A 27,840-nucleotide genomic window follows, 5' to 3' on the forward strand; every position below is an offset into this window, starting at 1 on the left:
TTGTTCAGCCTCTCCCTTCTGACATTTCCCTATCAGAAATGTTCTCTAAAAAGAGGGGTATCATGTTCACTGTGAGCAGCCAGACATTGCTTCACTGGAAACAAGGTGTAGAAAAATGCGTGGGAGTGACTCCTCCAAGCCTGCAGCACTCGGAATCATCATGCCTGCGGAAACCCAATATGGATCTATTTGCAGAGATCCATTTTTAGGAACCTCATAAAGGAATTTAAGACATGTCATACCCAAAAGGGACAGAAGAAAAAACAGTGTAAATAATGGGAAAGACATTGAAAGTGTCAGATGTAGCATAAGGCAGCTGGTGGGCAGCAATATGACATGGAAAGAAATGGACTAGAGAAACAAGTCCCAGAGTGCCCAGTCTAAAAGAATTAACTGGTTTATCCATGCCCAATACTCTGAGGCATGCAAGATCCAGCATTTGTATGTTCTGACCATAGCTTTGTGATATGCAGCATGACATGTAAAAACATACTATGACTCCTACATAATACAGAAGAGATGGGCAGTTGTGTTTTACATACTATTCCTTGTTAGAATTTTGAACAAAACTAACAAAAATAAGATGCTTTCTTGTATAGCTCAAACATTCTATTTTTCCACATGCTTAGAAATGCTCAAATGGATAAGCTTGTTGAGAGACTTCCAATTTCTACCCCCTGTATTCTCTCTGATTGAAGACTGTGGATCTGTGGAAGCAATGATGCTTGAAAACTTGTAAGTTTTAGATACATATGGCAGAGGGAGGGATATAAATGCCGTTTTTTCTTTATTTCAGTTTTACACCAAATTATGGCCTAAAGTAGAGCCAACTAGATGTCTTCCCTGCAGAGTCAGCATCATCATTAGAAAATAGAGCAAAGGAGTATAAAAAACCAGATATATGATGGGGCTTTTTAGTAAAATGTCTCTGAATTATATGTTTACCAGCATACACGATTGTTCAACTTCAAATTAAATAATTTTTTTCCCTTTGTCTATCTTCTGAAGTTGGACATAATATTTGAAAAGAAAAGGAAGTACGTGTTTTCTAATGCAAGAGAAACACTGAAATATACATCCCAAAGTACAATAAACATGCTGTAAAATATTCTCTAAGTGAAAACAAACACCAAACATGACAGAGTCAGCAAAGTTTTGGGTTATAGCTGTTGTTACATATTCACAAATCTGGCATTCTGAAAGTTTATATTACTTTGTCAGATGCACATTAAAATAAATAGCAGCTGGTGGAGACAAAGGACTGAATTTCTCTGCTTTCCTACCATTTCATTTCCATGTTGTCATAAACTGCTCTAGTACCATACATTTCCTGCTACTGTGATGAAGTGGGTTTACTATCTTTGCAAATAAATATGAGGAATTCCATGAATTTTAATGCACTTAAAATCTTACAGCCAGAGGGCTGGAAGGATTCTCAAGGGATTTGGTGTTGTCCTTCATTCCCCCTTCCCCCACATGCACTAAATGCAGGACAAACACTCCTCAATCAGCCTAAGATTTGCTGTCTAATAGAAAGATATTTCATATCCCTGAACAACCTTCTCCATGATTTCAATACCTATATCCTTACAAACCTTTTAGTAACATCTGATCTAGACTTTAATTTCTAGAAAATGTTTCTTTGTGTCTTTCCATTAGTGAAAGGGTATGCAAGCAGGAGTCACAACTGCTTCTCTTTAGTAGCAGTGTTTTTACATTTGAAAACTGTTCACATATCTGTTCTCAAAATGTGCATATCTTGGTTTAACAAAACCAAGGAGACAGAAGAGAGCACAACCAAGATCAGGTGTTCCATACCTCTGCTCACCTGTCCTACAATTCTGTTTGCAAAGGTATCATGTTCCCAAAACCACACATTGTTTGGGACTCACTATCCAAATTAGATCCTTTAGCCTGTGTTTTTTCATCTTGTATGATTTCTCGTTTGGCAAAACCCTGCACTTGCATTGACCAATCCTGATGTTTACTCAGTTTTAATTATAGGCCAATACCATTAATAGAAGTGCTGAAAGTACTTGACAGATCTCTGTGAAATGGGCACCTTAAAGGGAGTCCCCCAGCACAGTATTTACCTAGTTGCTAAGGGCATGTCATGTGCAAAGAGCTAGAATTGTATCACATCTAGCTTCCCTTTTATCCTCTAGACCAGGTTACCTGTCAAAATGTGTGTGCAGTTCATTCTGGCCAACTTTTGAGCGACTCATGTTGGCAGCTCCAATTCAGAATATTCCTTTACGAAGACTTCAAAGCCTATTTAAAGTAGTGAGAGGAAGAAAAAACTTTTAAAAACACCTTTTACCTCCTGTTAGGTGTTGCCAAACTGTGACTTAATGGGGTATCCATAGAAAGGAGGTAATTGGAAATGTCCAGGTAGTGGATCATTGGGAAACAAAACTCCCTGGCTGATGTTTCTGTAGTAAATGGCCAGACGGATGGATAGAAAAGAAGGTTTTTCTCTTATGAATCCTTCTAAGGATTAGCCTGTTAATACTGAGTAAATGTTAAAATTGCCCATAGCACAGAGCATTCATCTGAGAAGTGGGGATCTACTGAGTATTTCCTGCTGACTTTACAACAGGCTACCAATGGTCCTCACTGAAATGAAGTTCACCAAGCTTCCTTAAATGCAGGTCAGTGATTTTTATAGTCACCACCATCACTTAAGGAAGAAGTGGCAGTTTTATAGCACTAATGGCCCAGCTGGCTTCTTACTGGCATTTCTAGGAGAAAGCCAGGCATTTGTAAAAGTGATGATCTGTGTTAACTTTACCAGACTTAGACAAATCCCTGTCATTTCTCTGTAGAAAGAGCACAATACAGATAGTGCTGACACACAATTGCAAAGTATACTGATGCTGAATTGTACTGTTGATAGGGAAGAGAAATAGATTACACATTAAAAATAAAATGTGCAGCTTTGCAGAACTTGGTTAGTTGGCAAGCTCCATTTCATTTTTATATGTGAACTGTAATCCTGTAGAAAGTAAAACACATCTTCCTGATAGGCATACTTACTTTGGAAGAAAACAGTGAAAAACGTCAGCAGCCCATCAGGTTATATTCGCTTTGATACTACAAATTCTTTGGTCTGAGCCTGCAAAAGAGTATTATTCTAGCAAAGAAACAATTTCAGTAAGAAAAAGACCAAAATAACCTCTTAGAAGATGTCTGGGATTCAAGAGACCTTGGATTTGGGACTTTACTTCTAAATAATATTGGTTTTCCCTGAAATTTCTTTCTCATTTATTGATGGAGAGCAGAATAGCAAACACAACTATATTGTTGTTACTCTGCTGCTTTACAAAAGGTAGCATTTTTATAAATTATCTCTTCAGGTAGCACAGATTTCTGGGTTATAGGAGAACACAATGAATAACACCATACTGATGACAACTGAAAACAATCAATACAGATTCCACATTCCGTATCCAAGCAGAATCATCGCTATGACTCTGTAATGGTTCATTTGAGCTACTTGCCATGCATTCTCACATACTCCAAGGGGACAGACAAAGGAGCAGTAGAAGAATGTTATGAATTATGAATTATGGTGGCTATTCTTTAGTATGTTTTGATTATTTTTTTTTTTGGTGGTGATTATAATCCTGAAGGAGTAAAGTGGCAGTTGAACAGATAGCAAACTGGTCTTTTGCTAGTGAGACCACTGACTGTGTCCATCAGTTCATACAGCTGCAGGATTTTTCAGGACCAATCTGAGTGATCTAATATAGGGGTTCCATTAGAATGGTTCAGTCAGCAAACATGATCAGGTAGCTATACCTTAATGTGTGCTTTAATTTAGATGAAAACAATTGTTATCAGCAAGCTTCTTGCTTAGACTAACAGGAATGAGAAGGAGTTAAAAGGACAGGAGAGGTTGGGAGGGAAAAATGGTAGAGGGGGGAGGGAAAGGAGGAGCAAAGGAAAGGAAAATGGTAAGGGAAGGGGAAGGAATGAATTGGTGTGATACTGTCAACTCTTGCACGCTTATGGAGTTGTACTTGGAAATTCAGAGCTCATGTTCTGCTTCTGAAACACTAGCTATGTACACAGGGTTCTCAGTGGTGCTCTATGTGGACCAGGATGCTTTCCAGCTTGGATCATATTATATTAATCATATTATATTAATCTTGGATTCTGGGAATTCAGCTTGAGTGTCTGAAATGTAGCACCATACTTGAAAGACAATATCGGAATGTTGTTTGCTGAGGATATTTCTCTCATTTTTAATCTCTCTTTGAACACTACTTCTGTGGCTCTGATAGCATTTGTTAGCCTTTTTGCACCTTTTCTGTTTTTCTTATATTCTTTTCAAATGGATGACCAGTATTCCTTGCAATATGCAAGTCTATACAATGGTAAAACAACACTGGGGATGTTTCTTTCATTCCCTTTCCTAGCAATTTCTAACATCTTATTTAGTTTGATTTTCCTGAATAGAGAACTGATTTTTTCATTAAATTACTTAAACCAACTCTGCCATGTCTTTGAAGGACGGTAACCAAGAGTCCTTTATCATATATGTATATATATATATGATGTATGATAGAGTCACTTTGCAGAAATAACCGTACCTCAGGTGCTGCTGCCACCTGGTATTGCCCACCTCACCCCTGATCTGTGACATTGCTGACAAAGCTACTCACATGTCTTGTTCTCAGCTTCCCTGCTTCAGACAATTGTTGCTGGCCATTGTCCCTTGCTTTCCTAATCAACTGAACTCACTTCCCAGCTGATGATCTCCGTGGATATTTACTGCGAGTCTACTAAAGGAGGCTGTAACTACTGAGGATGTCACACATTAAGGATGGACATTCTGCACGTGGCAAGCAGTCAGATCCGTGTTTCACTCTCTCAATCTGCAAACTAATACTACTTTCAATTGTGTGATATGTCCTTTATTTTGCAAGGAAGAGATTGGCACTAGAACAATTTTTTTTTACTGCTTAATTTTGTTTTGGATATGCCTTTTTTTTTTTTTTTTTAATTACGGCCAGGAAAAATCAACACAGATATTTTTAATAATTCTCTAGAATTCCTTCTAATTCTAATTTCAATAGGGTCAATACATCTGGGACAATTAGTGCCCAGATATATATACTATTTTAGCAATGGTTCACTAACAAGTCCAGCCCTCTTCAAGTCAGTATTTATTAAATATGGATATTGCAAGTCCAGCTCACTTGTGAGCAACACTTTCATTTCTGAGTTTTGGGACAGAAGAATTCTTCACAGTGCAATGAGTAAGTAGGGATAGATATAGTTAGAGCCAGCAAAAACCTGTCCAGTGTGAATTTAATGACCTCAGAGATGGTGTAGTCATATAAAATTCTGCTATTCGTCTGGAAAGGCTGGAACTAATCGAGCAATACCTGTACCTCCCTAAGGAAAGGTCAAAGTAAAAAGAAGAATGAGTTAACAAGATGATTCAGCAGGCTGGAATTGTATTACTTTTAACTTGACATTTAGACTGAATTAACATCCTGAACTTACTCTGCAAGCAATGGAGACCAAAGCAAATCCATTTAATTATATATTGAGAAAATCCAAAATGTTCCAGACTGACATGGCTAAGCACCTACTGAGCCTTGACCATCCTGGAACACAGACGCATAAGCAGGGCAGAAGAGCATTTACACTGCTGAATAGGGAAAGAAAGCATACTAAAAGAAAATTTTCCCAGGAGTAGCATGCAATTAACAAAAGGCCAAGGCCAGATTACCAACCACAGTTACAAATTTTCTTCAGAAAAGATTAAAGATTGCAGAAAGGCCAGGTCAGAGCAATGTGAAAGTCAATTCTTTCAACCTGACATTTTAACTGAACTGAACATTTATCCTGAAGTTGCTCAGGGAGTGAGAGAGAGAAAAGTATCAGGTAAGGCCTTTAAGGATTTTTATTGAGCTCTGGCAAGCCATAACAATAGAAAAAGTACAAAAAATATTCAAGGTGAATTTGTTAAATGTACTTTCCCAGAGATAGGTGTTTTTAAATGCCCAGCTGCATGTTGAGGGCATCAGAGCAGAGCAGAGCAGAGTGCTACTGGTATTTAACCAGGGACAGCTGCAATCAGGAACTAGTGGCAATATTCATTCTATTTTCTGTGCAAGGCAATAGCTTGTATGCAGTGTTTTACAGACATATAACCGTTTTTTTAAGTATGTTTAATGGGAATTAAAAAATGTGTATACTTCAATGTGCTCCAGGTAAGGGAAGTTCCATTCTTTGTGGGAATGTTTGCACGTTTTTTGTTTGTCTGATTGTTTTTAATTTAGTCTCAGAATATTTATTAATTTCTTCCTTTTTAATTTCTATGCAGGTTGGTTTTATTCAAACTTTGTTTTTATTTAATCTTTAATAGGCCAGATATAAGTAGCAAGATTTCAGGTAAATGGAAATCTATCTTGCCATGTTTGGGGCAGTTTCAAGTGAAGTGTTATTTTACCAGATAAAATTGATATTACAGCCTTCCGAAACTGCAATGTTGTGCTTCTTCTGCCATGTAAGTGACCAGAAACAAAACAAATATTGCTAAGATTCCCCTTAGAAAATACCACACATGCTTTTTATTACCTTGGAAGCTTTTTAGTTGACAGGTCTCCTATTTAAATTCAGGTTGCCACTCCCAAGTACAGGAGGTCTGGAATATACCCTAAGGCAATCCTACCACCTACTCATCTGTGATTAATTTAGCTACTTAGCAGATGTCAGTTGTGCTACTAAAAGTCAAATAATCACCCATTCATTGTAAGCCCTGGTGACTCCACTCAAGCCAGAGACCACTGTTTTTTGTTTTAAGATGCATATGGTGTAGACATTTTAAAAGAAGAACCATTGAAAAAAAAAATGCTTAATTAACAGGGCCCCAATCTCAGGACCCTAAACACTATAAATTAAGAGTGAATGTTCACGCTCCTTAGTTTGATACATTGAAATAACAAGGGAATAATTAATTAGGACCACAAAGGGGACAGTGTTTAACTTGCAATGAAAACTGTATGAAATAAAAAAGTTGAAGAATCAGCAGATCAAAAATAACTTGAGCAGTAGAGTAAAAGACCTTATACATATTTCTCTGAAGTATACATTGGCTAATTAAGATCTTATCTTTTTCTTTCCTATCCTTTACTTGTGCACAGGGATATTGATTTACTGCACAAGGATTCCTGAGCTTTTAAATATGAAGATCTTTATAATTCAGCAGCTGAAGAGTTCATCTAACAGCTGCATTACCAATGAAGTGAAATTAAAATAACACATCTGCCTAATAAGAAGAAATGTAAAACTGTCTACATATTGTTATAGATGGGTATCAGTTCTCCTGAGAAGCTTTGGACACACACTCCTTAACTAAAGGAAGCTCCCCATAAAGCAAGTTTTAGGGCAAACTGGAAAGTGCCTCAATTGTATCTCTTCTCTTCCAGCAGGAGCAGAAGTTTTGAAAAGCTATATGTCAGTACTTAATTTTAAAAAGCCTCAGAAACCTCTACACTACATAGTTCTCAAGGATGAGTTTCACTCTGCTGGAAGCTGCAGTGCGTTTTCCCAGACCTGCCCAGGAGCAGCCACCCAGCCCACATAAACTGCACCAATTCTCTGCTGTGGCCAAGGCAGTGGCCTTGGTCTGCAGAGAGACCTTCAGAAAGGTTTCTCTGGGGGACAATACCACATTGCTGCTACACGTTGGACAATTAATTTTCCTCCAAGTCTTCAGTCAGGGAGTTTGCCTGAGGTCACAAGTTAGTCTCTGAAGTGGAGTTAAACTACAGAAGAATAAGTAAGTGTAGCTAAGTTCTTGCATGCCAAAATGTAAGTACAAAACTCTGCATGTTTTACAATGCAAAACACCCTTCTGTACATTTAACCTTTCCAGTTTTATAAGTGGTGAGCAAAAAAGAAAAAACCAACAAAAGATCCCCCACCAAACAAAAAAAAAAAAAAAAAAAACCAAACCAAAAAAACCCACAAAAAACCAAAAAAAACCTCATGCTTTTTATTATCAGGAAAAAGCTTTACTAAATCATACCCTGAACTGAGTAGTTGTTATGAGTGCTTGGTATTGATATACATCATTTGTGTAAACTGAAAGACTCATGAAACCACAGGCTATTTTTTGTGGACATAATGCATCCAGAGATTAATGGATCAGGTGTTAAATTTCTATTAGCTTGTTATTAAAGATTATGACAGACTTATTTTCTCCCTAGTTTATCTAAAGTATGAAAAGTGGCAAACATAATGAATTCCTATTTTCTGATCAGCCATTAATTTGATTTACGATGAATTTGTACAATGAATTTGCCTGATTTACACTAAAGTTTTATCACTGCTTCTCTGCAAAATGCAGACAATTAACTAATGATTTATACTCCTGCAAGCACAGGGGAAAGAAGATCATAAACTTTTCTCATGTCTGCTTCCCTTCCAGCATGATCAGACCTCAAAGACGAATCTGATGATATGCTATAACATTTGGTCAACACCTTTTAATCAGAAATGCTGAGAACAGCCCTGAGTGAGTATACCTGTCACTCATAAGCTATAAGTGTCTGTGCAAGCACAGCTGTTGATGTCCTTAAAGACTTTGAAAGGTATTTTATGTAGGATTGATTCACCATACCTTTACTCTCTTAAAAGCTAAGATGGTGAACTTATAAGCCTTGCAGCTATACACGAAGAAAATAAAATGTGAGCTTTCTCCTTTATTTCTCAGGATTTGACATTTTTCACCACTGTTACAGAAAACACTGAACTTTATTCCCTTGAGACAGCATCCTTTAATAAAACTGGTATAAATGTAGAGAACAAAACTGAAATATTTTTTGCAGTTGAAAGCAGAAAACTCCAAAAATCAATATTATATTTATGGTGTTTTCATGATAGCTACCTAATAATCACTTTGACTCCTGGGAAAACCCTAATAGTTATGAAAGAGTACGAGACTAATTAATCCCTTTAAAAATTAGAAGTGCTGGTAAATCTTCTTCATAGCTAATGAAAGCAACTTTTTATTCAAACAGATTTCCCGTTAAAAGAAAATGAAAAAAATACCAGCTAGCAGGAATAATCAGCACTTTCTTCACCAAAATATTCTTGAACAAAATTGTAAGGGTATAACTGTCTGAAACCTTAAATACTGGCATCTGAAAATTGCTGTTTATAAAAGTATGAATGTCAGAAATTAGTGTCAGAATGCTACAGATTTTGCTTCAAAAGTTATGCTGTATTTGTACTTTATGTTATGACCTGGAATTAAATATCAATGACATGATGGCATAATAATTTAACTATTTTAGCATTTTTTTTGAAAATAATTTAAAACATGTACCATTAAAAATATAATAATTATTGATAAGCCATATCCTCTTTTCAAGGTGAAACTATTTCCTTGTTTTCCTATAATATAATTTGCTTCTTTTAATGCTACTCATTTTATGTACCCGATGCTGAAAAAAAAATTTGCTGGTTTTGAGAATAATCTCCTTGGTATGATTTTCTTTCTCTACTGAGTACAGAGGAAACATAGAGGAAAAAAAAATAGGATAGATAGATTCTTAAAATGCCTTGAATTCTCACAGGTAATTTCTCAAAACCATGTGCTTTCCTTCAGTACAATATGAATAGTACTATCAGCTTTGCAAAGCCTTGGAAAATCAGTGTATATTCACAGCATCTTCAAACCATGAAAGGAAAAAATGTATGGGAATAAAGGAAGGAGGGAGGGAAGGAGGGAGGGAAGGAGGGAGGGAGGGAGGGAGGGAGGAAGGAAGGAAGGAAGGAAGGAAGGAAGGAAGGAAGGAAGGAAGGAAGGAAGGAAGGAAGGAAGGAAGGAAGGAAGGAAGGAAGGAAGGAAGGAAGGAAGGAAGGAAGGAAGGAAGGAAGGAAGGAAGGAAGGAAGGAAGGAAGGAAGGAAGGAAGGAAGGAAGGAAGGAAGGAAGGAAGGAAGGAAGGAAGGAAGGAAGGAAGGAAGGAAGGAAGGAAGGAAGGAAGGAAGGAAGGAAGGAAGGAAGGAAGGAAGGAAGGAAGGAAGGAAGGAAGGAAAAGATCTAGCTATGTAAAGAACGGTGTGAGGGTAAAGGAGAAAAGAAGCAATGGGACTCATGGGCTGTGAAGATGACAGTGCTTCCAGAAATTATAAAAAAATTTTTAAACAGGAAGAGTTGATATGCAAGGATTTCTTATGTATGTAATACCATCTACAGGTTGCAATCTGACTAAATAAATTACATATTCAACAGAATCTAATAACTTACTAAGAAATAGTGAGGTATGGCTTCCCCCCCCAACCCCCCCAAGTATTCCATGGCTTTTTTATTCCAGATATCAGTTCCCTGACAGAATTCTAATAATTTTGATCATGTTTAGAAGCCAAGACTTGAAGATAATCAGAACTTCACCGATCACAAATACATACTACATGCAGTCTAATGTGTAATGTCTTTCAGTGCTCCTCTACTTTGAAACAACAAAAAGCAGCCAGCTTTTCTACTGGAGATATGATCTAGAAATTCTGAAAAAATTACAGTGTTACACAGGAATGCAAATTGCTCTCTTAAAGCCCATTCTTATGGCAAATACCATAGAATCAAACAATAAAAAAACAGTGACTGTTATCACAAAATATTCCTGTTATCACAGAATCCGAAAAATGGTCTGTTTCCAGCTTTGAGTTCTGGCTGTAGAGTGGCTTGCACATGAAGAATTTGGCAAAAGTCAAACAACCACTTGGTAAGCAGATGCTGAAAATTTACTGCTAGGTACTTGCTGAATGCTGTACAGAAAATTTGGAATTTTTTTTTTTTTTTTTTTTTTTTTTTTTTTTGTAATGGGCTGTATATTACTTTACAGCAGATGATAATCCAGCCAATGCTTTTCATTATATTTTGTAAATTTATTACAATTCTCTCAGTCTGAGACTTCTATTTTAATAAGTTCCCTTTTCTTCATGATGATGTGACACAAAACATCTATTAACTAATTTGCCAACTAAATCTCTTTTTTATTTGAATGAGATGTAACTACTATATATTTATGGCAAGGTTTAAAAATAAAACACAGAATTATTTATAATTTTTCTTCTATGCCACCAGAAACTAGGAGGGAAAGGGTATATGAAGATCCAAAGGAAAGAAATAAAATTTATGAGTATGTGGTTAAAAAACCAAGATATGGCTTTCTAATGAGTATATCTGTCTGTTTAGGCTTAGATGAAGCAAAGGTCAAACCTGAAATCAAGTCAAATCCCAAACGTACTTAATCACATTTGAAAGGGATGATCTACAGGAACTAAACAACCAGGTCTACATCATCTTCACCTGAATTACTTTTCTTAGGACTTACTTTTTTAATTTAAAAACTAGAAATTTTTTGAATTTTGCTTCTATGACTATGAATCTGGTTTTATTTAGGGTTTAAGAAGTTAAGATTTAATGGTGTCTAATTGCTTTATCAGCTTTCTCAACATAAATCATAACTTCAGTGCCATGAAATATGAACTTTCAGAAAATCAAGTTTCTCTACAGATAGGTATATGGAGCACACGAAGTAATGATGGAACAATAATTACATTCCCACCCTATTCTTTGTATTATGGGAAGATTTTTTTTCAGTTTAAATCACTAAGCATTCTGCCCTAATGTGCTCTCTTTCTCCAAAAGAGATGGAAAACTGGAAACATTCACAGGCATGGTCCTTCCACTTTGTTGTCCTTTCCTGACTACTTTAATGAATAATGATACAATAAATGCTTTTATAGATATTGTTTAAGTGTTCCAAATAGTACAGATATAAAACAAGATTAAGGAATCAGAAATTATAAAAAATTACCTCCCTTCATTCCTTTTTCTCTTAGATTTCCTGTGTGGGCACAGGAGACTTCAAAACCACCACTGCTGTTTATACCCAAATCTTTAAAAAATAAGCTAGAGTCAAAATCTCATCACACAGATTTAAAAATTAGTTTCCTTTATAACCAAGTGACAATTTCACTCTGGGGCATTACTTTTGACATTAGAGATGGCAGCACTTTTCCTCTGCTAAATCTAGGACTTTGAAATCTGGAAGAGGAGAAAGAAAAAGGAATATACAGCTCTCTACTGTTTAACTGTGACTTTCCCAGTTCCCCAACAAGACAACAAGACTCATAAAAGTTAGGAGATGGGACAATAAAAAGTTATCTGAGTCTCCTATGATATCTGGAAGTCAAAAATCGTGTGGCACTTTTCAAAAGAAACAAAAAAAATTGGCTTAAAGAGAAGTACTTGGGTAATTCCACTACCTGGACTCACATTTTGGTAACTAGTTAAAACTTGATGTTTTTGAGGAATTAAGCAAGAACAGGTGCATCACAGGATGGACTACCAGACATACTGGTAAGGCCAACTTCTGCCTCATATAGTCTTAAAATTTTCCCTAAATATTTTTTATGTTTTCTTTTTTTTTTCCAAAGACAATTTCAAACTAGAACTGGAATAATGACAGAAAAAATAAGCAAAACAAAACCCATCACACGATAGGACTATCAGGTCATGTTGTAAGTCCTTCTTCTCCAGAACTCCATAAAACATTGGCTCTTTGCTCACTTCAACACACACAGTCTCTTGCAGAGTAAGAATTGCACATTTAAGTCTTTGTGCTATGCTTCCAGTCCTTTTTCTTGTTTTCCATGTCCTAGCTACGTTTCACAAAGAGTTCCAAACTTTGTTTAAGCATGGCTTTCAATGAAAGAAGACTGACAATGAGATGAGAGTCTTTTATAAAACCAAACTGAAAATTTTTCTTGCAACATCCTTCTGGGACTCTTCTTGTCCTTTGGCAGGATTTTTGCATGTAAGTAGGAGATAATGCAGGCTGAAGAGATGTCTTTTTAAAAAAGTTTTCCTAATTTTCATTAGGCTGGTTCACATGAGTTCTCTGGGCCCCTCAGTGGAGGATTTTAATCACATTGTGTCTTTTGTGCTACAGTGATCACAATGCTAATCTCTGTAATTCCACATTTGGGAGCCCACTTTTCAAAGTGTAAACAACTGACAGTGACTTCAGAAAGAACATTTTTCCAGAGGGAATGAAAGAGTAGAGTCACAGAGAAGCATCATAAGCCAAAAAGTAAAAAAAAAAAATCCCATGACTGTACAAGGAAAAGTAAACCATCCTCAATTTCCTTCCCTTGTGCTGTAAAATGTGCATGAATAAAATACATATGAATAAATTTTGTGAAGGAGAAAACTTTGCCCCTTTGATCAGACTCAACCATCCAGATAAAGCCAGCCTGGAAAAAAAACCCCATAACTTTAAAGAAAAATGTAATTCCTATGGATCTTCAAGCGTGATAATGGCAAGAGCTCTGAGATAGTGGAGTTGTGTTTTAATGCTGTTTAATAGCGTTTGCTATTAACATAATTTATACAAGGATGTTATTGACTTTTGATTCCTTGAAAAGATGATCTTTCATAAAACCTGTATTAATGAAATCCTTTATACCATTATGTCAGCTTGCAGCTGGCTTCATGGGATCTATTGATGCTTCAAGTGACAAAATGCTACAGCACCTGACTAAATTTAGGAAGAAAAAGAGAAAGGCAGACCTATAATCATTGTCCACACAAAGAAAAAATGAAGGAACCATGCCAGTTTTTGCATTAGCTATCCCAAATATCTTAAGATATTTCTCCCACCTCAATAAATTTACACTGCACTATTAACAATGGCATAATTCGTGCACTCTTGATTTCAGGGTGCAATACCATTATTGCTTCAATACTCTAACATAGAAAACTTCTATAGATCTGGCAAAATTATGAAATTCAATCAGAAAATGTAGCAAGGAGATGAATTTGGGACAATACATCTACTATGTTTGCCATGCTCCCATATTTCTTCAAATACTACAGAGGGTCACAGAAGGATTTTAATCTACAAGGCCAGAAAATGGCAAGATAATTCTTTTTTTTTTTGTCCACACCAGAAAGTTACAGCATTACAATGAATGTAACTTTGTGAACCTATTTAAAATTATCCTACCTACTCGTTGTACTTTCATATAAGAACTACTATATGTTCATTTGCATATTGCTCATCTCTTCCTCTAGTTTGAAACGTGACATACTTTAGCATTTCATGAACTATCCCCGTTATTACAGAACAGTTAAAGGACCTCAGACCAAAAGGAAAGTACTGTCCTTCAGTGACTGTGTCATGGTATGTTCATTAGAAATTTATATATATGTCAGAAAAAATTTATGAAATGTAAGGTTTTAGGATTATGGTGGTGAGAATAGTTCCTGGTACACCACAGAAAGCTAAGGACAGGTAAATTTTCTGATTGAAATTTTCTTTGGTGAACATAACTTATCAAAAAATCTTTTATAAGCACTAGAAAAGCATTAGACATTTTGTGTAAAAACTTCTTAGGGTTTAGCTATTCAAGACTTCACAAATACTCAGGCATTTCTTAGGGCCCCTAGTCATAACACTTTAAAGATATGATCTAATCCTCACTGAAGTGCCTTTGCATTTAACAAGTATTGGTTCCTGAAGGCCTGTTCCTCCAACCCAATGCAAGATTGGGTTCAATTTTCTTTCACTTCCACCATTTACAAAATTTCTCAGGATTCTCTAACCTCAACACCCCACAGGCTTGTGGATCACTCTAGAAGGCATGAAGAGAATGAAGGAGAGAGGATTGTGGAAAATGCTCTTCTTCCCCTCTTTTTTTTTCCTCTGGACAGTTGATTCATAAATCAACCTGATCTTCCACACAGTATACCCAGTCTTCATGACCAAATACAAAATGGCTATAGAGTGCACATAGCATTTCTATTATACTTTGTTCCCTCAGTATGTTTACCATGACTTCTTGACACCAATCAGTCAGATCAGTGAGATTATTAATGCCTTTGATATAACTGAATTTATAAAAAATAATAAAGTTAATAGGAAAGCACACATCTACATTTAGCAACAGAGGCTAAAGTATGTGCTACAGAAGCTTCATCCATGCAGGTATCTGCACATTGTGGATGACAACTCTTGTCAGCAAAGGTAGTGAGGACTGAAGGAAAGAGAAGCCAAAATTTTAAGAAATGTATCTTCCGCATGTTTTTAGTATCACATATTCCAAGATCCTGCTTCTTATTTTTAGGTGATGGCAAAAGAAACTGTTGTCCAGAGGTCAGATATGGACTGATACTTCACTTGAATGGTTTACAATCACAGAAATTTTTTTCCATATTAATATTTCACAACTTTGAAGAAGAGTACTAATGTGTGACTCATAAAAGGGATTTTACTGGCCCACTCAGTACGCAAAGAGGAGAAGATTTCCCATTTGGGCTTTAAATGTTCTCAAAGTTTTGACAAATTGTGTAAAACAATCAAACTTAATTCCTTATGACTAATCAAAGCAAACTACATTCACTTTAATTCTGTAGGAGAGCCTCAATTCAGGGATTTACTGCTTTTTTTTCCTTTTAACACCCTTAGTTAATTCATATGAACATTTTAGAGAATTGCTTTATTGAGAACACCTATACATTAATTCCTCTCTCATTATTCATCATTAAACCATTTAATTAGTGTCCCAAGAGTATTCAAACTTCACCATACCACACCCTTTTCAGGGTCTTTTGTTTCATCGTGGAATATCTGCAGTGCACCTTAAACTACTGAGAGAAGTATCATTGTAGTAGTAGTAGTAGTAGTAGTACTAGTAGCAGTAGTAGTAATGGTGGTCGTAGTTGGAAGGAATATTTAAATGTGGTCTAGAATTACAAGGAGAAGATGATCCTTGGGATAACTCAAAAAATCACAGTAGAATTACATTACTGCAGAGTTTAGATTCCAGAGATTAAGGAGCAGAAATTATTAGATGTTACACTCCAAAACCAGGAAGAAATATTTGCATAGATGTCTAATTCATAAACAGGTAAACTTGTATTTTTACTTCATTTTACAAATGCAAGCTTCGCTCTGATATGCTGGTTTTCCCATATACTGTTTTCCACAGTATTACAAATCACAAAATCACTGTCCATATGTTATCTCTTTGTTTTGACTGGAGCTTCAGGAGAATTAAGATTGTTGAGGACCTCATGCTCCTTCCTTGAGGACTTCTGAGGTTTTTTCAATTTCATTTTGGCTTGCTGATTTGCTCTCTACCATCAGAACTTCCAAACTGGATAAAACAGAAATGCAGAACATGCCAGAGAGCAGTCTGCCCTATGAGAGCAGGCAGCAGCTTACCTGTTTGACCGCGTACAGGAGGCGCCCATAGCAGTACACCATGACCATCACGGGGACGGCCAAGCAGAAGATGAAGAGACAGATGATGTAGGACGTGGACTCAACCGACTCTGAGGACCAGCGTACTGAACAGCTCGTGCCTGCACCTTCTACCCCATAACTGCTCCAACCAAGCAGAGGTGGCACGGTCCAGACCAAGGAATAAATCCAAGAGCCACCAACTGCCAGCAGAGCCTTGCGGAAATCATCGCTGCGCTTGTGGCACAGTGTGAGAGTGCTGTAGCGCTCGTAGGACAGCACAGCCAGGGAGATCAGCGACACGACACCTGCAATGAACCAAGAAATAAAAATGCTTACTTCCATTTTTTTGCATGTATCCATTCCAAATCCCAAGAAAGCAGATGATTTTTTTTTTTTTGGTTGTTATATATTTAAAGCAACAGTGAAAACTATTTCCATTATTCTCTATGTGTTAATCCTCACTGCTCCTGGTTGCTCTGTCCATCCTGTAAAATTTTGTTTAACTCAGATTTGTCTTACATGGGAAGATTTTTATACTTGACAGATATTCATCTTCTAGTCAGGTTTTCAGCTTTATCTGTTTTAGCATTACTCAGGGGAAATCCATTTTCTATCTGAGCTAATAAAATGGTGAAAGATTCCCTTGATAAGAACTATTCAGCTTTTTAAATCCATGAGCATTTTCAAATAGGTATTGACTTTTACGGGATAAAAAAAAAAAAAAGCCATAAATTTAAGACTGGGAACCCCAAAGTGAAAGAAGCTTTTGCTTCTTTTGCTCTCCCCATCAGCTAGATGAATCTTCAGTACTGACCACTCATATATGGAAAAAACAGACAAGCACATCATGACTGGGATATGGCAAGTTGCAACTTTATTTACATACATATTACACAATCAGGTTTAAAAGTGATTTAGGTTAATATTAAGCCCTAGGTGTCATAAACCCATTATATCTTGCAGAGGAAGGCTTTAACATTCTGATTGCAGAGTATTTCCATTCTCTTTTTCAAGGTTTGGGACCCAGCCCCCTCTTCAAAACTGTATGGTTTTCCATGGTAGGTTCTTAGTCATGACACAATGGGGACGGTTTTGTTATTTCCTATGGGTTTGTTATTTCCTATGGCTTTGTTCTCCTTGCAGTTTCCTTGGAATTCTTGGTGACACAACACTGGATACCGCTTCCAGGATTTATGATAGAAGAAACTTGTTTGAAGAGCTTTAAAACAATATTTTTAAACCATATTTTCCAATATGCTTTCCAGTCCCCTTCCTTTTGCTCCTGTAAGAAGAAAAACCTGAATAGATCAATGTCAGTCCTGCTCTTTCCATGAGTTTTTTCTTGTTCTTTGCTATTAGCAACGGCCAACTATATAGCAGCACTGAGATATATAGCCTGCCAAAATTCTCTGCTTTTGAGTGGTACCTATTCCCAGCAAATGGGTTAAAAGAAAAGGTATTCTTCAGGGGAATCCATAGCTGTAATCCATTTTCCCCATTTAGCTGTCAGTTTTTCCTATAGCTCCTTCCCAGGCATGGAATAGAGGTGAGTCAGAGACTTACCTTAAGAACAGCACTACTCTATCCTTTATCTGGGGAAAAAACCCACGCACACAGACCCACACAGGGAACAGTGGGATATTTTCCCCAGGCACAGCATTTTGCACCACTTTTCCTTACAATTCAGTGACTCATTTCTGAGTTAACTGGATGCAGGCACAGCTATTTCTGTCATCCTGACTACAATGTGCAGTTACTTAATGCAGAGCTGGGTAGGCAAAGGACCCAAGGGAAATGCAAGCACTTCTTTCTGCAATGGGATGCCTTATTTCTCAGGGGGAAAGAAAGCAAAGTGGTGTGAGGAGAAGGCAACTTTTGAAGAAAATATCTTTCTTGTTACAAGAGTCTACTAAATTATTTTACGTACATTACTGGGAAGTCAGTCCTAAAGAGTAGATACATTTACAGCTGTAATAGCTCCACTAAATTTAAACTTGCTTTAAGGCTAGGCTACTTTAGAGACAAGGGAGACCTTCTCATCATCCCTCACCTAATCTGATTTCCTATATAACACCACTCTTGAAAGCCCGTGGACTCGAAAGCAAAGAATCTACTACTCTCTTCATGCTCCCAGCCCACACTTCATTATCTTCACTTTCTTAGCACTGCTGCTTTCCTTGTTTTTATCTGCTTGACTAAGGATCTCCTCTCTATCAAAAACATTTAGCTCATGTAGGCACCTAAGGCAAAAATCCAGATTTTATATATGAAACTTAGGCCTCTGTCAGGTGTTACAGATCTATTTCTGTTCTTTAGATTAGACAATCATGGACTAACAGAAAACTGTCTCAGGAACAAGAAATCTCTCTCTTCCCAGCTGGGTGCTGTACAGCAAGGACCTATTGTTCTCACTGTACCTCTGATGGAAATTGAGACTGCATTTTCCCTACTTTGATGAGCTAGCAAGTGAGCTGTACTTTTGTTGAGCATATCCTACATTCCTGCATGTGTGGGGCTGCCTAGAAAGCCCAGACAGGATGTTCAGATTTCCCTAGCTCCGGGCCCTGCTTCCTGGATTTCTGCTTTCACCACTGGGCTCTCAGGTTCAGCCTGGCTGCCTGCTCTGCCTGCTCATCCCTGTGTCTATGCAATTTCCCAGCAGTTTCTTCTGGTGTGTATTGTCATGATTTATGGCATCATTTACACTTCCTCTTATCTTCGCCTTTTGCCAAAGGAAGATGCTCAGCTTTTCTCACACTGGTATTTAGGATGGATGGCCCTACAGCGTGGCTCTGAAGACAACTGACCATGAATGGAGGATTACTTGTTTTCAGACGCAGAAAAGTTCTGTCTTACACTGGCATAGAATTAATGTTCAGATATTAAATTAGGATCATGGCGATGTCAGTCAAGGATAAATCAAATATTAGCAATCACACAAACTCACAAAAGTTGCCTTTAAATTCCAGAAAACAATTTTCTTCTCTATAAAGAAGAAAATTCATGACATTTAATTGCACATCTTGGCAGGAGCCAATTCATCCTTGCTCACCTTATTATTGAGTCCCACTGACATGACACAAACTACAGTTTTCTCTGGAGGACAAAAGTTGTAATTTATGGAATCCCAGACCACAAAAGTTCAGGAAAAAATTTCATTAGTCTTGAGCTCTGCACAATAAGACTTCAAGGTCTGAACTTTTTAATAGCACCCCAATTAATACCACTACACACTGACTTCTACTTCTTCTTAGACAAGGAAAAATGAGGAGTACACTGAAGAGGTAGTTCATAAGAGATAAAAGAATTCAACATTCTTTATGTGCTTCAAACTCAGCAAGTCCAACTAACTTTTCAGAAAAAATAGAATTACTTAGAAAGAACTGGTACTTTGAAAGACAAAAATATAAATTCAAATCCAAAATCCAAATAAAAAATTAACAAGTACAAGTAGCTTTTTCCAGCAGTGAGATACATTTGATTGAATTGTCTGAGAGTAATTAAAACACCTATTACCCAGGTGAGGAAGAAACAGGAACAACAGAGGCCACTGTAAGCCTCTCTGTTTACTTTGTGTGACATTGGGCAGTGAACACAAAGTCACGAGATGTGCCCCAACATGGTAGCTGCATCCAGCCTTGCTGATAGAGGGCATTTCATCCTAATGCAGAAGCCAAGACTGATCAAAAGTAAACTACATCAAGAGTAACCTTGTTGCAATGTTAGCAGAGAGCAGCTCCAGTGTCCCTGGTTGCTAAGATTATTCTCAGCTTTTTAATTAAAAAAAACCCGAACCAAACAGTTTTTTTTTTTAATCTCACTCTTTTATTAGTTCAATAACTGAATCCTAGAAATACACCACGATTCTTTCATCAATTATAACAAATACTCATGGGTTGGACTGAAACAACATTATTTCATTAAAAAGGCAAAACCAGGTTTCATGTCCAGCACTTAATTTAACAATGGCTGGACATAAAATATGAGGATCAAGTGTACATGACCTGTCAGCTTGCAGTGAATGAGCTGCCAGCAAAAAACTGATGATTGCCTTGTCCTTTAAATGCCTTTCTTTAGCACCCAGTGTCATCCTCTCCATAATTTTTCCAGGTACTGATTTTAGACTAACAGGCTTGTAGTTTCCTCAGCCCGTCCTCACGCCCTTCTTGTAATCTGTTTTGGCTAAAGTGGAATAAAGCCTCCCAGTTTTCATTATACCTCCTAGCTTTGCATACAGAGTTTTCTTAATGCCAGGTGCATTTAACTGTTGTGACCTTTGTTGGAAATCCTGCAGCTACCTAGTATTCTATTTTATGCACTATCTGCTGCAGTCGGAGGAACTAGTTAGAATCTCAGCTTAAAAACAATTAAATACTTTAGTATTGTCTCTACTTGAGTGCAATCTCCACGGCCTTAATAACCAAAACACAAATTTAAAAAATTAATGTAAGCTATAAACAGAAGAAAATAATTGTAATTCTTTATGCCAATGTTTCATTTATTGAGTAGTAACATTTATGACTGTGTAGACTGTGTATATTAATTTCAAACAAATAATTTTTTCTAGAACTGCAACAAAATTAGGTTCACAAATTGCAAATCTAAATGGAATTTGCTTCCAACAAATATTTAGAGCCTCAAGCTGATACCTAGACAAATAACTCCACAGGAGTCAATCATATTGAGAAAAGTAATTTGCTTCCCCAATATTTCATGTACATATAGGAACAAAAATGAGATTCTCACTGAACAGTACTGAAAAACACCAAAAGTTCCTGTATGCAGATTGCATTACAGGAATAGACAATTATTCAAAAGTTAACCATGGAAAAAAGTGACTTTGAGACTAGGTGGGTGTGGAACATAAACTTTGCTACATGGCAATTAGGTGCAGTGAGTAGAGTGCAAGAAATTAAATTTCAAGTCATAAACCAGGACAGATATCTATTTATAGGGCTATCATCTGAGACATTATCTATTATTTACTTTTATTTAAGGATCTGTGCATTTTTCCCTGGCAGCACAGCAGACAGTACGCTGTGAAAGGCACAGCAAATCATTACACTTTGTTCCCATGGGTTCTAGCTAAAAGTGTTACATTTTCTTATTCATTTTTGATGGCTTATGCTGCTCACTGATGTAGTAATTGGAAAGGGGATGCAGCTCACCCATGATCTGGAGGCTATGAAAAATGAGAATCCCAGGAACTCAGCCTACACTGGATCAACGTTTTGACTACTAACTTACACATATTTGCCCTCTAAAATGGCCTGTAGGTAATTAGACTACATCATGGTTAGAGTCCTGGGGCTTCCTGGAGCAATCCTGATTGAATGTTGAAAGGGATATCCTGCACTATGTTGCAGTTATCAAGGACCAGGGGCAATGAAAAGAAAACACAGGTAACCTCAGGCAGACTGAGAATGGAGGGGTACACTAGCACCTTCTTCAGCAAAAAATTAATGGATGAACACCAAATCCAAGTGCTTGCAAAAACCCAAGTCAGATTTCCCACTCCGAGCCTCCATGAAGGTTGATTTTACCCACTCACAGGCATTGTCTCATAGTTTTCATTCACTCACACTCTCACACCCACAGGGTCTGTGCTTAAGAGGTCCTGTCTAGAATTTCTTTTGTGCAACAGAGAGAACAAGAGACTCCAGCTATCAGAAATCCTTCATTGCTTACAAATCCTGCTCATACAAGTCTTGTATGTCTGAGGCGAGACTGCTGCTCCCTGTTGGCATTTCCTTGAGGTCATGCTCCTCTCAGTGGGAGCAGGATCCTCCTCCCATGAGTAATAATACTCTGTTATTATCAGCACACAATCCTTCAGGTTTGGCTGAGTCAATACCTTTCACAGCTGGAAACAGCATTCTCTGTTACCTGCACAAGCTGTTTTCACTCTTCTGCTGTGCTGTCTTCGGGCCTTTACAACCCCTTTCCCTCCCTGCATCCTCTGTACCGACTTCAGTAACTATCTCGGTTTAACAAAGTCTGGTTTTCAGTCGGAGGGTGAAACTCCATGGGTTGTGGGGGTGGTTCCCTGTGGGGATCTGGCAGAGCCGATCAGCGGGCTAGTTTTGAAAACTGACTCCTGGTTAAATCACTTTAAAGAGCTGAACACGCCTCTATGGAAAAGCACATTTAAGAGTGAACAAAGCCTGGGAAAAAGCTTCCTGGCCTCCAGCCTTTGAACAGCTAACGGGGCACTGGCCTGGCCGGGCCTGGCCGGGCTCTGCTGCGGCACTGCCCGGCCCGGCCCCGCACAGCCTGGTCGGTGCGGGGCTCAGCTGGGATTTCTGCTGCTGCCGTGCCGGGCCATGCCCCCGGGACTATCCCAATGCCACGAGGAGCCATGTGGCCAGGACCAATGGAGTGGCCCTATGGCCGGTGCTGAGGGTGGCCCCAAGACTGGGAGCAGCCATGCGGCTGGGATTGCTCGGCTGAAATCCGCACGGCCGCGGCAGCGGCGCGCAGCCGCAGCTCTCTCAGCATGGCTCGCAAATGAACTTTCTTTATTCCGGTACCAGCGCCAGGAGCGGTCCTGCAGCCAGCGCTGGGGGCGGCCCTGAGGCCAGGAGCAGACTGGGGTTGAGAGTGGCTGCCGCTGGCCCAGCGCAGCAGTGGCCACCTGGCCGAAATCGCCACAAGTGCAGCAGCGCTGCACAGCTGCAGCAATCTCATCATGACTCGCAATGGACTTTGTTTAGCCGCTTTTAGCCAGCTATGCTGCGGACAGAAAGAAAAACAGCAGCAGAAGTTTTTTTTTTCTTTTTTCCCAGCGCCTCACACGAAGGAAAAGTGCAGGGTGATGTCGGGAGCCAGCGTGGCTTGCGTAGTGCCAGCAGAGACTGTAGGATTGGCAGCGAAAGACACAGCGATACCTTGACTGCAGAGCCTGGATGAGATCAACATTTCAGCACTGCAGAACTCTATAAAAATTGTTTCAATTGATAAAGCTTGAGAACAAACAAACCTACGAACACCAGTTCTCTCCCAAATCAGTAAAAGGAAAGGGTGAAGACAGAGGAAACAACATGGGACATTGAGGACAGTGAAGAATGAGAAGACACTGAGGACAGTCAAATGCTAGATGGGAGGGGATTGAGGCGATGCCTTAGTCTTGGGCTGAAATTCTTTTGAAAGGCTGTGATGAAGATATATTTAATATATCAGACTTTTTTTTCCCCCAGTAATTCATGGAATGCATTGGGGGGAAATGTAGTGTTCTAACTACAGCTGTGAGCAGAAGAACCAGTGTTGAAATAAGCAGATGTTGCAGTAGCTGTGATTTCAATGAGAAGCTTGAACAGAGAAAGATGAGAGAGATGAGAAACAGTGCCCCAGGGATAGAAGAAGAAATCCTGTGTTCTCAGAGATAAAAGAAGAGAACTTTTGTTTTTATGCTAGAACAGCATATTCTTAAAATAGCACCCCAATAAGTTGACATGGCCCATGCAAGCAGCTGTGGGAAAGCTGCAAGATATGGGAGGGACTTTAACACTGGGAACAGATTTTCCTTTCCCGGGGAGTAATTCACTGTTACATTGAAGCCACGACTGATTTTTTTCTGGTGGAGAAGTCTCCCTGGTACGGCAAGAGAGACTCCTGTCCCTAAGTGAAGTGAAGAAAGACTACCCTAGAGGCAGTAAACTGACTGAAAGTTCTAGGTATTGTCTCTTTAGGCTGTCAGTGGGAAAGAAAAGAGGGTTTGGGGGAGGAGAAGTGCTCTGAAGGTTTATTCTGATTTCTTATTATCTTTTTCTTTTAGTTCTGTTAATGAGGTTTTCTTTATACCCTTTAAAGTTTTTAGCCTGTTCTGCCCTCCTCCTAATCCATATCTCACACAGGAAATGAGTATATAATTCTAGTGGGTCCACTGGCATTTTGGCCAGCACTAAACCCACTACAACTAATTGGTGCAATGTCCAGAAAACTCAGATTGGTGAACCAAAAACCACTACAGTAACCCCACAGCAAATCCTCACATGCCCCAGTACCTCTGCAGCCCACATCCAGCCCAAACTCAGCTGCTGAGACAGAGATGGCAAAATGCAGCTGAGAGCCTGGTACAAGGATGGGACCAGGGTGTACCTGGCTGTTCTACTGCTGAGCCCCACTGCAGGATGGTGCAAGCTGAGCACCCCTGGGGTGCATCTGACCATCTGCCAGCCACGTACAAAATGCAGAGGGGAAATCGAGGGGATAGTAAGAGATACTGAGTTCCCACATGACATCAACATGACCCTCTAATTACTACAGAGAGGCCTGCCAGTGGCAGAGGTTAACCAGCTGCTTCTCCCACCATTGCTGCTTAAATGTGTTGCTGAATGAAGAGAAAATGATGATGCTTCACACACTCACAAGACTCCATTTATATGTATGTGTGCATGTAATACCCACTCCTGGTGTGAGAGTTTCACATAATATCCTGGTGTGGTGATTTAACACCAGCTAGAAATGAATCTCTAAAAAAGCCACTCCTCTTCCCCCCACCCTTCTGGCAAGAGAGGGACAAAGGCAGAGACTACAGGTTGAAATAATAATTTATTGAAAGCAAACAGCAATGGAATAAGAAAAGCACAGTAAGAGCAGTTTTAATAACAAAAAATAGCAATATTAATAACAAAAGTGTATGAAACACACAAGGAGTTTGTTACACACAAGGAGTTGTTCATTACAAGGAGTTACAAGGAGTTAGTTACACACAAGGAGTTGTTCATCACCTCAGCTTAGTTCTGTGTGGAAAAAGTCAGGGTGGCGGCCGTTCCCATGCCCAGCACCACGTGGTTTCTCCAGATGAAGAAAAGATGTTGGGCACTTCCTGCAGTCAACACTCCTGTTCCCAAGCCTGAGAAAATGAAAACCATGATGGATAAATCCCCTAAAAGCTGGATAATCTGTGCTGTGTTGTCTGTTTTTTCCCCAGATTGCTGTGTGCCACTGGTTCAATTCCATGAGGCATGGCCACTTTGAACTGTTCCACCCTCCTCCACCTGGCTCCACTCTGCTCCTTTTGGTTCAGCTTGGCTGGGCCAGGCTCCCCTACACCTCTCTGTTTTCGCAGACTTAAACAAAGAACAGAAGCAAGAAACAGCTCTCTTCAAATGAAGCCTCTTAATACCTCAAATTTCAAGTTTTGATCTTAATTACAAGTTGTGCTACTGAATGGTATTACATAAATATGTTATTGAGTTATCCAAAACTAATTTGGTCAGTGACTCAGTACTGTTTTCAAGGGAAATAACTTTCCTGAATATAAATGAAAGCATTTCTGATAGTTCTCTCCAGAAATAAAATACTCCACACATGAAAATGAAACATAAAAAATTTAAGCAACTTAAAAGTCATGACATTTCCAATATATTTGTACTTCTGTATCTCCTTAGAAGTCTTTCTGAAAACATATCTTGGTATCATCTGCCAGGTACTATGCATGAAATACGATTTGTAGGTCTAGTATTCACAAGAGAGATTGACAAGGAGCAAGATATAAAAAAAATAAAGTGTTTTTCTAATGGTTGCTTATTCTTCAGGAGCAATTTTGTTGCTCTGGGCCAAAGTATCTTACCTAAAAACTGCCACAATATCAGAGACTTTATAAGAGCATTCCATTCTATCCATCACCCTTGTTTCCATTTTTATATACCACTTAACGCTAATATTTATAAGTAAAACTCTCGGGCTCTGCTTCCATCAAAATCAATACATTTCTTCCACAAAAATACAGCGGTACTCACTCCAGTAGCTGCTGCCATCAAAGATTTCTTTGCAAGTGAGGAGGCAAGAATATTATAATGATAAAAGCAGAAACTTTCAAAAGCTGACTCACTGATTGACTTGGTTTTCTCGTAGCATATTGTCCTGGTGTGACTTCAAGATGCTGAATTGCATGCCCATTCGTCTGTTTAGCCCAGTAAAAAGTTCTGCAACTTTAAAACTAGATCTGAGAGCAAAGGAGGGGAGAAAGAAAAGCGGTGGAATTTTTTTTCACAGCTGCATTCAAAACATAGAGATAAGCAGTGCTCTCAGAGTTCTCTGCTCTGCAGACAGACAGGGAGTTTTCCCTTGCTGTTTTCACTGGTTTTTCTCTCATTAGCTGAGGCCAGAAGGTTTTTTTGGACTGTTCAGCCATTGTTCACACCAGGATCATGTCTGGGGGCCCCCCAAGCTGTAGTGCAGCTGGGACACTGGACCCAAGCTCCAAAGAGAGAGACCTGAGCCCCAGAGAGACTGAGAGAAAGCCAAGGACACACACACAACAAGGACTCTGAACTACAAAAGTACTATCTTTGAATTTGCCATCTCTTCAAAACAATGAGAGGTTCCATTATTTAATATTATTCATTTTCTCATGTTTGTGAATACTTTGTTTGTTAAATCAATGTTTTTTTCCACTTTTCTTGAAGGAGATTTATGTCTCCCAAACCAGCGTGGGGAGGGGTCCCCTGAATTTGTTTTCTAGAGGGACCCCTTTGGAGGTTTCCTCCCAAATTAGGCCTAAACCAGAACACATATGCACTTTAGTAAAATATGAAAAACTCCTAAGTCACAGCATCACAGAGGAAAAAAAGGAACAAAACATTTAAATTAATAAACAAAAATTAAAATTCCATTTTGCCTTCTAGCTCTGAGTCTCATAACAGACATTTCATTGCTAGGGAAAAATCTATGTCGTATACAGTCTCCAGTGAGATTCTGCAAGTTACATCTCTTTTTCCATTATACTTTTGCCAAAAAGTGGCAGTGAGAATGTTGATTGGTCTGCAAAATCTGGGATAGGCAGCCCGGAAAGAAACAAATTCAGTTAAATTGATAGATCACAGTTAAGTTAGATAGCAACTTTCATCACCAGTAGGGCTAGTGGGAAGGTACCATAAAATGAGCAAATCTGAGAGAGAAACATGTGAGAGATTGTCAACATGGGATTTCACAAAATATTATTATCAAAGGTTCTGGGTTTTGTTGTGGGGGGCTTGGTGTTTGGGGCATTTTAAAATTTTTTTAGATGAGAAATACAATTCAATATTCAGAGGGGTTCAAACAAGTCTGGAGAGTGGCAGACATATATGGCTACTGCTCCTTCTTCACTAAACCTCCAGAATTTTGTCCATTTCTTCCTTTTCTGTCCCAAAAAAAAAAAAAGAGATACGTATTTTATGAGCCCACATCCAACTGATTTTGGCAGACAATCCCAAACCTTTCCAGAGCTAAAAAGAAAGCCCACTGAACCTAGAATATATTTCAGAGAAGATGAATGGACTCAAAGTGAGGTCTGGTCTTGGTGGACAACCAGCCAGTAGTAGTCTGAATTGTCTGAAGTTCACAGAATAAAGAAATCACAGCAGAACTTTTATGATATAGCAAAACCACAATGTGAATATAGAAACGGATAAGTTCAGGGCTCATATAAAGGATATCAACTGCAGAGGAGTGGATGGGTGCCTCAAAAACGGACAGAAGCAGCTGAGAATGGGGTGTGCTTCAAAACACTATTGGCTTTATTTGGACGTGCCTATTAAATATTTATATGATAAACATAGAATAAATGGTAAA

At 38.5% G+C, this 27,840-nt stretch overlaps 1 protein-coding gene across 1 annotated transcript in view; it reads right to left on the reverse strand.

Moving 5' to 3' along the window:
• LOC311151129 (pinopsin-like) overlaps positions 1 to 27,840 on the reverse strand; it is a gene marked incomplete at both ends in the record, with an annotated part of 75,150 nt that overhangs the window by 32,671 nt on the left and 14,639 nt on the right. Inside the window, one exon of the mRNA XM_084201334.1 lies at positions 16,261 to 16,586. Coding sequence (XP_084057460.1) covers positions 16,261 to 16,586 — 326 coding nt within the window. The remainder of the gene's footprint in view (positions 1 to 16,260; positions 16,587 to 27,840) is intronic.

This window comes from Fringilla coelebs (genome assembly GCF_963513975.1).
Source record: "Fringilla coelebs genome assembly, chromosome: 2".
In the NCBI taxonomy this organism is placed as follows: domain Eukaryota; kingdom Metazoa; phylum Chordata; class Aves; order Passeriformes; family Fringillidae; genus Fringilla; species Fringilla coelebs.